The sequence below is a fragment of the Symphodus melops genome (assembly GCF_947650265.1).
Source record: "Symphodus melops genome assembly, chromosome: 16".
Classification (NCBI taxonomy): Eukaryota; Metazoa; Chordata; class Actinopteri; order Labriformes; family Labridae; genus Symphodus; species Symphodus melops.
Genome location: NC_136706.1, coordinates 23,660,952 through 23,673,125, shown reverse-complemented (window position 1 = coordinate 23,673,125; position 12,174 = coordinate 23,660,952). Strand labels below are relative to the sequence as shown.

General features: G+C 47.7%; 1 protein-coding gene across 1 annotated transcript; it reads right to left on the bottom strand.

Moving 5' to 3' along the window:
• Positions 1-279: 279 nt before the first annotated feature.
• On the bottom strand, positions 280-11,321 carry lmnb1 (lamin B1). Its single transcript, XM_079364747.1, has 12 exons — positions 10,559-11,321; positions 3,390-3,546; positions 3,158-3,283; positions 2,900-3,070; positions 2,287-2,412; positions 1,955-2,175; positions 1,652-1,877; positions 1,465-1,569; positions 1,161-1,280; positions 848-949; positions 405-449; positions 280-373 (listed from the first exon to the last, which is right to left on the bottom strand). The coding sequence occupies exons 1-11, from the start codon at positions 10,906-10,908 to the stop codon at positions 408-410; spliced, it is 1,746 nt and encodes a 581-aa protein (XP_079220873.1). The 5' UTR covers positions 10,909-11,321; the 3' UTR covers positions 280-373; positions 405-407.
• Positions 11,322-12,174: the final 853 nt, after the last annotated feature.

The following is a 12,174-nucleotide window of genomic DNA, read 5'->3' as shown; positions in this document are numbered from 1 at the left end:
TGTAAAGTGATCTAATGACTGAAAGTGTCGCTGACGTCTTTGTTGCTTTCCTTGTGGTTTTAAAGGCCAAAAATGAAGCATCCATAATAAAATATATAATAAAATAACAAAATTAAAATCTATTTTAAAAAATGACATGGCAAAAACTCGCCGCCCGTCTGACATCAGCTGGTTGTCGAATGTTTTCATCAGTAAAATCTACAAAGCGGTGTCGATATGTTCTTCCATTTCTTCTACTGAAAAACTGTTTTTGTACTTTTGTGTGAAATTGAGACAAAATAAAATCCAGACATTTTATTGAAATACGCTACAAAAGATAGAAAAATAGTTCTAGTATTACAGTTGGCAGCAGACTGGCTCAGAGGAGGAGGAGGAGGAGGAGGAGGAGCCTGGTTGGTGCGGAGTGATCACATGATGGAGCAGCCTCTCTTAGCTGTGCGAGGGTCTCCCTGCAAACACACACACACACACACACACATCAGGAGGGGGGCCCGTTTTGTTACCACGGCAACAACAACACGAAGGCAAGGCGCCCAATAATCGGAGTTAAAAATAATATTTAATCAACATTTTTAATCTGTCAAACAGGAACGATGAGCTCAGATACTCAGACACACGTCATCACGGTGTTTGTGTGATTGAGTGTGAACACGTGGAAGGAAGTACGACTGAGTTCATGAAAGTCACGCTGTGTTGAAGACTTGAGAGGAAAATGTTTATGGTCTACTGCCCCTGCTGGTCATTTCATAGAATGCAGGTTGAAGGCACTTCACACACTGTCTGTTTTGTAGCTCGACAGTTCAAAATGATCTGCAGAGTTCGAACTCAAAGTGCGTCTTTGTCTCACCTGCTGCTGCTGGAGGAATTCTTCCTCAGCCTCTTCGTCATCATCTTCCTCCTCCTCCTCCACAGCTTCAGTCGTGTATGTGGTGGTTCTCTTCGCCACCTCCTGAAACACACACACACACACACATCAAAATACAACAAGAGTAAAATCCAGAAATCTTTCTTTTGGACTGTGTGTGTGTGTGTGTGTGTGTGTGTGTGTGTGTGTGTGTGTGTGTGTGTGTGTGTGTGTGTGCGTGCAGACCTTACGTGTGTGTGTGTGTGCAGAAAGTGTGTGTGTGTGCGTGTGTGTGTGTGCGTGTGCGTGTCCTGACCTCTCCCTGAGGGTTGATGAGCACCACGTGGACGTCCTCCCCGGAGCTCCAGGAGCTCTGGTTCTTCCACACCAGGTCTGCGGGGGGTTTGGAGCTCACACCTGCGTCAGAGGCCCAAACCTGCACGCCACAAACACACGGTCGGACCGGGATTCATCTCACACACACACACACATCATCTCATACACACACACACACACACACATCATCTCTCACACACACACACACACACATCATCTCTCACACACACACACACACACACACACAGAGCCTTTGTGTCCAGGTGGATGTTGTAAAGACTCACCGTGACTTTCTGTCCGGCTTTCAGCACGTATTTAGGAGTGAACTTGTAGGTGGCCGTCTCATTTCCAATAGTCTTGATCATCTCGTATCCCACCATGGCCTGGTCCTGAACGCAACATTTAAACGTTGAATAAATGGGACGCATGTGGTCACAAACCTTCAGGGACTCAAAGTGTCCGACGTCTCACCTCGTCTCCGCTGTTCTGCAGACTGATGAACTTCCCGTCCGTGTCGATCTCGTCCACGCAGACGGGTCCGGAGGCCGAGGCCGAGTGGGCGATGGACACCGAGCTGCTGGCCTCTTGCTCCTCCACGTCCACGCGCTTCCTCTTCCCCTGAGTGGTGCGAACGCTGCGGCTGCTGGACGCTCGAGACACGGTGACCCGAGAGGACGGGCTGGGAGACAGCTTCAGTCTGAGGACAGGGAATCAGAAAAGTTCAGATCTACGTCACAGGAGGAAGTCGTCCCCTCCTCCTCCTCGTGTCCTCACCTCTCCTCCTCTCCCTCCAGAAGTTTCCGGTAGGCGTTGATCTCCATGTCGAGGGCCAGTTTGACGTCCAGCAGCTGCTCGTACTCGTTGAGCTGCTGCAGCATCTTGGCGCGGATCTCGGCCATCTCCATGTCTTTCTCTGCCAGCATCCTGCGGCTCAAATCCTTCTCCTGAGTGAGCGCCGCCTCCAGCTCCGAGATACGCTCACGCCAACCACGAGTCTGACAGCAGAGGGACGAGCAGACACAAACTTCAGCACAGTCTCTATTAACGCTCCTCGACAAAGAAGAGAGCATGAAGAGAAGCTCTCAGGATGACTGTCGGTCTCTCACCTCCTTCTGCAGGCCGGTCAGCTGGGCGCTCAGACTCTCGATCCTCAGCGCCGACTCCCTCAGCTCCTCTCGGGCCATGTTGGCTGACGCTCCGTTCATCTCGGACAGGCGATGAAGATCCTCCAGCTGTGTGGACAAACATCAAATGAGGAGTCAGAGAGCGCTTCCTCCTCTGCACGGAGAGAAAGAGGAACCGAGGCGCTCTGCTCACTTCCTGACGCTCAGGAAGTCACTCAGAGGACGCGTCTGTGTTTTTGGCTTCTCTGCGTGTGTGTGTGTGACACGCCGTTTGTGCTGCTGCAGGTCATTTAGCTCGTTTAGCAACAGGCTGCAGATGGAGCATCAGTGTTTACAGATTTATATTATATTAGATTTTGTGCAGGGAGTCTTTGTGCACGGTCAGGCCGTTTGACCTCCTGACGACCTTTGTTCTCTGCACACTGCATGAAACCACAAGTTCACACATGCAGCCTGCAATGCTGTATGACACGCAGGCTCTCTGTATCCTGACTTCCTGTTTGATGTACGGAGGGCAGACGGTGAAGATGAGGCTGTGTGTGTGTGTGTGTGTGTGTGTGTGTGTGTGTGTGTGTGTGAGAGAGAGAGCTGGTACCTTGGTGAGGTAGGTGCTCTCCATGTTCTCCTTGTAGATCATGATCTGCTCCTCGTTCTGAGCCCTCATGTCGCTCAGAGCCTGAGTCAGTTTGTACTCGTACTCCTCCTTCCGTCCAGAGTCCACCTCCACCAGGCGGGACTCGTACCGGTGCCGGGCCTCCTTCACCTCCTGCACACACACACACACATTCAGAGAGGACACTCGTGGTTTCACCCTGTCCTCATTCACTCCTCTCTTCTCTGATTGGCTGCTCACCTCCTCGTGCATGTTGTGGCGGAACTCCTTCTCCTCGGTCAAACTCTGGCAGCGGTTCTCCAGGTCCACGCGGAGCAGCATCTCATCGGCCAGGTGCTTCTTGGCCTGAGCCAGACCGGTGTCCAGCTGACAGGAAACAGGAAACAGGAAGCAGTTAGGACAAGTCACAGACTTTATTATGATTAAACCCCCCCCCCCCCCAGGTATGACAGCTAACAGAAGGTGTTGGTACCTCCTGCAGCTGCTCCTGCATCTCGGCCAGCGTGGCCTCCAGGCTCCTCTTCTCAGACAGCGCCGTGCTCAACATGGCGTCCTTAGAGTTCAGCTGAGCCTCCACATCCTTCAGCCGGGCCTGAGCGCCGGCCGCCTCAGACTCCTTCTTACCGAAGCTGAGACAGCGAGAGAGGGGGGAGAGAGAGAGAGGGGGGGGGAGGAGACAGAGGGGGGGGGGGGGAGAGAGAGAGAAAGACAGAGGGGGGAGAGAGAGAGAGAGAGAGAGAGAGGGGAGAGAGAGAGAGAGAGACAGAGGGAGGGAGAGAGAGAGAGAGAGACAGAGGGAGGGAGAGAGAGAGAGAGAGACAGAGGGAGGGAGAGAGAGAGAGACAGAGGGGGGAGAGAGAGAGAGAGACAGAGGGGGGGAGAGAGAGAGAGAGAGACAGAGGGAGGGAGAGAGAGAGAGACAGAGGGAGAGAGAGAGAGAGACAGAGGGAGAGAGAGAGAGAGACAGAGGGAGAGAGAGACAGAGACAGAGGGAGAGAGAGAGAGAGACAGAGGGAGAGAGAGACAGAGGGAGAGAGAGAGAGAGACAGAGGGGGGGAGAGAGAGAGAGAGACAGAGGGAGAGAGAGAGAGAGAGACAGAGGGAGAGAGAGAGAGAGACAGAGGGAGAGAGAGAGAGAGACAGAGGGGGGAGAGAGAGAGAGAGACAGAGGGAGAGAGAGAGAGAGACAGAGGGAGGGAGAGAGAGTGAGAGACAGAGGGAGGGAGAGAGAGAGAGAGACAGAGGGAGAGAGAGAGAGAGAGACAGAGGGAGAGAGAGAGAGAGGGAGAGAGAGAGAGAGACAGAGGGAGAGAGAGAGAGACAGAGGGAGAGAGAGAGAGAGACAGAGGGAGAGAGAGAGAGAGACAGAGGGAGAGAGAGAGAGAGAGACAGAGGGGGGAGAGAGAGAGAGAGACAGAGGGAGAGAGAGAGAGACAGAGGGGGGGGGAGAGAGAGAGAGAGACAGAGGGGGGAGAGAGAGAGAGAGAGACAGAGGGAGAGAGAGAGAGAGACAGAGGGAGAGAGAGAGAGAGACAGAGGGGGGAGAGAGAGAGAGAGACAGAGGGGGGAGAGAGAGAGAGAGACAGAGGGGGGAGAGAGAGAGAGAGACAGAGGGGGGAGAGAGAGAGAGAGAGACAGAGGGAGAGAGAGAGAGAGACAGAGGGAGAGAGAGAGAGAGACAGAGGGGGGAGAGAGAGAGAGAGACAGAGGGGGGAGAGAGAGAGAGAGACAGAGGGGGGAGAGAGAGAGAGAGACAGAGGGGGGAGAGAGAGAGAGATGAGTGGATTTGTTGACTTTATCTTAATACTCATCTTTGTGACTGATGTCCTTGAACGCACCACGCAGGGTGCTCCACCTCAATCAAACGATGTCATCTCATTGACATCACGATCACTCGCGTCCTTTGAGAACCTGTTTTCTGTTGCCTAGCAACCACGATCTCCTCCTCCGGGTGATGACACCATCTTTATATTCATTTTATCAGCGTGTTCGAAGCTGAACTGACCCCAGACACCTGCTGGAGAGGCTGTTTGTGCTTCTCTTCTTCTTCACGTGTTCTTCATTAGCGGCCAGTCAAACCTGAGCAAAGCGTGTAGGAGACTGTGTGGCTAGCGTTAGCAGTGTCGTCCCTGCATGGAACATGGAAACACGTCTGTGCAGTGAACGCTCCAGTTTAACCCGACGGCCTACATACAAACGTTTCTGCATCTTCTAGAACAAAATGCTGCCAGACCGCTCTGCTCCTTCCAGATCACTATCTGCAGGAATGATCCTCCATAACCTCTGCAGCCTCCGACCCGTCAACGCCAACAGCTGTGCTCAAAGATCCAGAGGTCTGGACTACGGAGAGAGTCCAACATATCAGGGTCTCTGTGGGTGATCTGGTTTAACAAACTCTGACATCAGAGATGATGATTATCAGTCCTACGATGCCGGTTATCAACCTGATCCATCAACCCGGGTTACCAAGAGCGCGTTCATGTAAAAGGGGGCGGAGTTAGTGTCATTTAACCAATCACAATCATCACCGTGTCTGCCGTCAGCAGATTGTCATATCTACAAACATATTTACACAAACTACAAACTATATTACTGATATAAATAGGTTGAGACAAACAGGCTGCAGAGAGACACAGCTGCAGGAAGGACAAAAAGTAAAAACTTCAGCTTGTATTTGTCCCGTGGTTAGTTCACCTTAGAACTGACTCTAAGAACTCGTTTCTTCGCTCTGACTCTTTAAAGTGGTTAAACTGCAGCTCATCACAAACAGAGCAGGACACATTCAACATGAAGAAGAAAACATTCATTATTTTACATCTTTAACTGAAATGTTCCGGAGCTTTCTTCAGTCTCTGTTGAAGGATATCAGTGAAACATCATCAACAACTAAACAGACTATAGTCTAATGTCAAATCATGAAGTGTCCTCCCTCCTCTCCATCAGCTCCACCATCTAAAGATCTGATTGGTCAGTGGGCGGAGCTTTAACCTGCTCCAGAGCAGGTCAGGTGTTTAGCATCAGTTACCATGGTGATGTACCCAGGTAAAAAGTCATCGACCCTCGTAGGACTGAAAGCCCAGAGTGAACCCTGAAGTGACCCCCCTAAGCTCAGATCCCGCTCAGTAGTCCAGACCTCAGGTCGGCCTCCACACTCTGCACGCCACGGCTAAGAACAAACAGGAAATATAAACAGACCGGCGTGTGCCTGAGGCCTCGCAGAGAGCAAACGGGTTCCTAGTTGGACCAGTTTAAAATCAACAGCGCCCTCTAGTGGCAGAAGAGGAGAAGAGCCTGAATAACACTGAAGAGTATCTATTGAATGATGGAAGGAGAGTCTGTGTGTGTAACGGTGCAGACACTTTAAACACACACACACACACACACACACACACACAGATACAGAAGGTGCTGCATGACTTCACTAACACGCCGTGCGTCCGTCTGCAGGCTGAGCGCCGGGGGAGCCGAGTCAACGGTGCGTCTGTGTCCGTGGGCTTGTGAGTATAAATCAGCCTGTTATTGGAGCCGGGCGGGGACGGCTGCCTCGGGTTAGGACGAGCGGAGGAGGAGGAGGAGGAGGACGGCTGGAGTGGACGAACTATGAGAGGAATGTAGTGAAGTATGTGCGCTCGCTCCCTTTTCACTGACAAACATCAGCTGGGCGGGAAGCGGATCATCACGGGATCTCAGCGCACGCCATGAACCAAACTATTCTGCACACACTTCAGGGACAGATTACTTCACCTACATCTACAGGAAATAACATTTAACGTCCACACACACTCAACGAGCTGCGATTTTAAACTTAAAGAGCATATTGCAGGTTAAAGACAAAACTTAACTAATCATAGGAAAATACGTTAACAATACTGTTTTTAAAGAAATTCTGAAATTAATAACCCACAGGGTCTCCTGGAGACGTTTTAGTACGTGTTCGCACGTCTTTGCTTTTTACTTCCACATTCGGCTGTGACGTAACATAAGGGAGTCCCGCTGAATCCCCGTCTGTTTAACATAGAAAATCATGGATCCGAGTGTCACTCCCGTCAATAAATAGGAAGAAAACATGTATTCCTTTACATATAATGGTCCACTGGCTTATTATTCTGAACCTGTTAGATGTGATAGAGAACAGAAACAGGCAGGATTAGAGGAATAACGGCCTCAGGAGAGAAGCTGTGGTGTGAGGAGAGACCCGGAGCAGGCGTCCTGCTGAGTGACAGGTGTCAGCTCGCCATATATGGGCTTGTGCTGTGTTCACATCAGCATATATAAAGTTTGTAATCACATTCAATCCATTAAAAAACAATTTGTAGAAGGTGCAAGTGCCGATCATTCACCTTTACATTGTATGGGAGCTGCTTGTAAAAACGGCAAATCTGTACAACGTATTACGGTGCCGCGCTGTGCGCGAGAGAGAGAGAGAGCGAGAGAGAGAGAGAGAGACAGAGAGAGAGAGACAGACAGAGACAGAGCGAGAGAGAGAGAGACAGACAGAGACAGAGAGAGACAGAGACAGAGACAGACAGACATAGAACCCGATTACAGCCTGTGCAAATGCAGCACTATGTCTTTATTGTTTATTCCTGATGCAGCCCAGTGCTCACGTTGTTATAGAAAATACAGGTGCAGGATTCTCCTGACGTGAGTTCACAGCGCACGTAATCCACACAAACATGCACAACAGCGCACACACTCCACAGTTTAATACGTGCACATATATTAGGCTACTACAAAAAGTTGAACATTTTAATGGGATAGAGGACCGACAGAAGTAAAGGTTGTGTTTCGTTTCGTTTCCAAACTGCGCGTTCCGTCTTTCCCCACTGCGCACTCACACGCACACACACACACACACACACACGCACACACGCACACACACACACACACGCACACACGCACACACACACACGCACACACACACATACACGCGCTCTCTTGTAACAGAGTTGGATTTTTAATAAATCGTATGACTACATATATTAATACAGACTGTCCGGTGTCTATTACGCTCACACTAGAGAATATAACAGAGGATTCCAGCAGATCAAATCATTAAACGCTGTGTATATAATATTTGATGTTAAACAGCCAGAGATTTAAATCATTAATAAGGAAATGCTTTTGTGTCTGATGCCGAAATATTCAACGTGTGTGTTCGATGGTTTCTGAGGTTGTGGGAATAATTCACCAAAACACACTATGAATAATCAAGCCACTTACACTGTGCACACGAATGTGCGCCGCGCAAGTTACAAACTATTGCAGTGAAGAGTGTGTGCTGCAGGGAGGCATCCTGTCTGTTCTCACTCACTACCACGTATCATTACTCCTCTTTAATCATGTTTTATCCTGTTTTTTGTGCTTTAATTCTTTTGTGCTGCCTTCTAAATGTTTGTTTGTAAAGTGTTTCATGCTCTCTGTGCAAGACAAGTTCCCCCAGGGGCAATAAAGGCTTCATTCATTCATTCATACACAGACGCATGAAGCCGATCAAAGCAGAGTCAGAGAACGGGAGTCCCTTATGTTACGTCATGTGACGCGTTGTTGAAAAAAAAGCACGTTCTAAACGGCTATGCTAAAAACAGCCACTTTCTCCTCTAAATTAGATTAGAGCACTTATGTGTTGTAGAACATATTAAAAAAATAACCTACTTATTTTACAGCCATTAACAGACTATATAAAATATTAATTCAAAAAAATTTTTAACCTGCAATATGCTCTTTAAACTACTTCTTCACAAGGTGTGTGTGTGTGTGTGTGTGTGTGTGTGTGTGTAAAAATCATTATAAAGTAAATGGCAGCGTCAACTGGCTGACAGACCACAGACTCAAACAAGCGTCCTGCCACCTGTGATCTGCTGTCAGGGCGTACACACACACACACACACACACACACACACACACCTCACAGTACTTTCTCTGTTCAACAACACACCACAGCACCTGACTGCAGCACGTGTGTGTGTGTGTGTGTGTTAATGTTTCCTCGAGGATCTGGGATGTTCGTTTAGCATCAACGGTGACATGCTCCAATCACTTTTCATCTCTATGAGGCGTTTAACACGGCGGTGTGTGTCACACTGTGTGTGTGTGTCACACTGTGTGTGTGTGTCACACTGCTGCACGCTACAAGAAGGGAAGACGCCACTTTATTTAGGAGGAAAAGTTAACGGTGAAGAAGACATTTAACCCGCTCACATTGTTCATTCATCCACTGCAGGCCAACAGCTGCTAGCTGCAGCTGTTCGCTCGTGACACACACACACACACACGGCAGGTTTAAACGGGTGGGTGGCATGAAAGTCCTTCTTTCCAATACAAACGTCCATGTTTGCAGTGTGTCAGGATGTCAGTGGAGGTTCAACAACACAATGAGGAAGATTCATCCCGTTTGTTATTCAGCTCCAAAATAGATTTAAATCCTGACAAGTAGAGATCAATATGTGTTGTATAATCACACATTTTATTTTTTTACTTTATTAATCCCAGGCATTAGAAAAACTCTGACTCAGAATATAATCCTAGCATATAGAAAATATTTAAACGTGAAGATATAATACACAGAAATATGCAAACGCTATCGTGTACAATAAAAAACAACTACAGGACAATAAGTAATATATGACATATAACATGTACACATTCAGGAACATGTACCCGTGTGTATCCAGACTATGAGTATGTAAAAAACATGTGCATTAACAAATATGTAGTGACATGTACCGGTAAATAATTACAATGAAGAAAAGGTGCAAACAGCTGCAGCATAGGAGAATAAATAATTAAGTCCAGAGGTCAGCTAGGGTTGATTTTTTTATATGATATAAAAAAACTATTTTCAACTCTATGTCAACAATGTTACAACACGTAGAAATAAGTCAATAAAATGCTCTTTTTCCCCCGTTAATAAACTGAAAACGTGTTTTCTGCACCTGTGTTCTCGCCTTTTGTTCTGACCAGACTACTACAGCAGACACTGAAGGCATCACGACACCTTCAGGGGCAGTCAGACAGGCTGAACCCCCCTGAGGTGTTTAGTTGTATATTAACGTTTCTCCTGTTAGTTGTCATGTGTTTGTATTGTTGATGATTTGAGAGGATTATATGATCATTGTAGAGGATTATATGACCGCAGTTCGGACTTTAAACGCGGGTTTAATAGTGTTTGTGTTGAAGCTGCAGGCAGACAAAGGTGGGCGGGTAACGGCTGCCGAGCATTCAAAACAAACATCATTTATTTCACTGTCTGGACATCGAAAAATGATTGATGTAGAGAGCTGAAGGACTATAAAGTTACATTTAAAAATATTTTTGTTTTTAGGATGAGTTTGAGTGACGCTCTCGGTCGAGAAGAAACGTAAGCTCGCGCACAGAGTCGCGTGCGTAAAGCCTCACTAACGGCTCGAAACTCAAAGTGCCGATTATAGCCGTTAGGTTTAACGTGCCAATAATTTACTAAATGTGATGATGTTAAAAAAAAAATCTGTTTACCACACGTGTACTCTTATAAGTAATGTTTAATAAAGTAAAAACAAAAAATATCTAATAATATTATGTGTGTTTTAGCGGTTAGCTCGCGGTGTTGAGCTCGTGTCCGCGTTAAGACAGTCACGTGTGATTAACGTTAGAGAGGCTTACTTCTGCAAGAGCTGATCATGGTCCGCTCTGCTCTTTCCCAGCTCGATCTGGAGCCAGGCCCGCTCCTTGGAGGACTCATCCAGGCTCCTCCGGGCGTCCGCGAGCTCATTCTCGTAGAGCGCCTTCAGACCGGACACCTCGCGGCTCCTCACGTGCTCCTTCTCACTGATCTGGAGGTGGAGGACGTCGTTCTCGGACTCCAAGCTGCGGACCTTGTCGATGTACACGGCCAGGCGGTCGTTGAGGTCCCGCAGGTCCTGCTTCTCCTGCAGCCTGGTGATCCTGGTCGGGCTCAATGGGGTGCCGCCGCCGCACGTGCTCCTCTGACCGGTCGGAGTCGCGGTCGCCATTGCAGCAAAAGTCGCGCAAAACTCGGTAATGAAAGACCGGAGACGAACCGGCACTTAGGTGTCCCCTGTGAGGATGTTTGAATCCAGACTCCGTAAACTCCTCTCAAGTGTTTCCTGTCCTTTCTCTGCCGAATGAAAGAGGTTTGGCTTCCCAATATGGCGGCTCATTGAAACCTTTACGTTAGGCTCAACTAGCCAATGGCGGAGCTCGACGCAATGCGTTCTTTCAACTTTGACTTACAGGATTGTTCGATGATGTGACCGCCGTACGCCAGAAGTTTCCCGAAGCGGGCGGTGTAGATGGTCAACATTGTTGTTTTAGCGTCTAACTCCGCGTGTTCCACCCGGGATGTTGCGGTGTATATAACAAGCGCTTCTTAGAAGAATAACGCCTCAGCTTGAATTTTTGATTAAATCATATTTCCCGGTAAAGCAGCGGCAACAATAAAAAAAAACTTCTGTAAACCATAAATGTTTAATAAAGTTAAAATAATAATAATCTGTAAACCCTAGATTTAAATTGTACGGAAGAGGATTAGGGCCACTGAAAACTGCATCTGACTTTTTTTCTTTTTTAATTTTGACTTTAATCTCAGAATCGTGAATTTATAGTCAAATAAAAAAAAGAGTCAGAACCAAAAAAAGATTTCAGTGGAACTAATCCTCTTCTGTATTGATGACCATGCCCATGTGTAAAACTTAAAATCTCCGCTAAGTCCTGGACTGACAGCTTAACCTCTCTTTAAATATATTTCAGTATATTTGGAGAGCTCTCCGGTCTGGGTGTCAGAGGGAAAATGAAGAGGAGTTATCCGTTTGAGGATAATTAATTTGAAGGGGCCCCGAATGAACCTTTGCCTATTGGACCCCAACAGACCCTAGAATCTGAAGCCTGTTGGTATACGGTCCCCTGAACTGTAGATCTAAGCATAAACAGTCTACGGTTGTGTCAACGACAAGCAGAACAGTGGAAAAACCACAAAAACCTCCATTTCAAGCCGGGACTGTCCGAGCACAGTGTTTGCTAAAGAGGGGGGTTGGGACCACCTGGGGGTTTGGAGATACCAAGAGGTGGGTCACAAGATGCCCTCCAAGAAAACTAATACAAATGTAGATCATGTCAGATGATATGTTCTACTTGTTATTGTAAAAACACAAAAGTAGTTAATAATAACAGTCTGTCAGCTGAGTCGTGCACAGTCAGGAGCTGATGAATGTAGTCCAAACAAACCTTTCTACTTCTCTGTACAAAAAGAAGAAGAAGGT

What these genes read in the sequence shown, in the direction of transcription:
- lmnb1 (XM_079364747.1), bottom strand. Translation starts at nt 10,908, where the DNA reads ATGGCGACCGCGACTCCGACCGGTCAGAGGAGCACGTGCGGCGGCGGC. An exon ending in AGAGCACCTACCTCACCAAG is followed by an intron (nt 2,413 to 2,899) that starts GTACCAGCTCTC and finishes TTGTCCACACAG; the next exon opens with CTGGAGGATCTTCATCGCCT. An exon ending in AAGCCGGACAGAAAGTCACG is followed by an intron (nt 1,281 to 1,464) that starts GTGAGTCTTTAC and finishes TGTGGCGTGCAG; the next exon opens with GTTTGGGCCTCTGACGCAGG.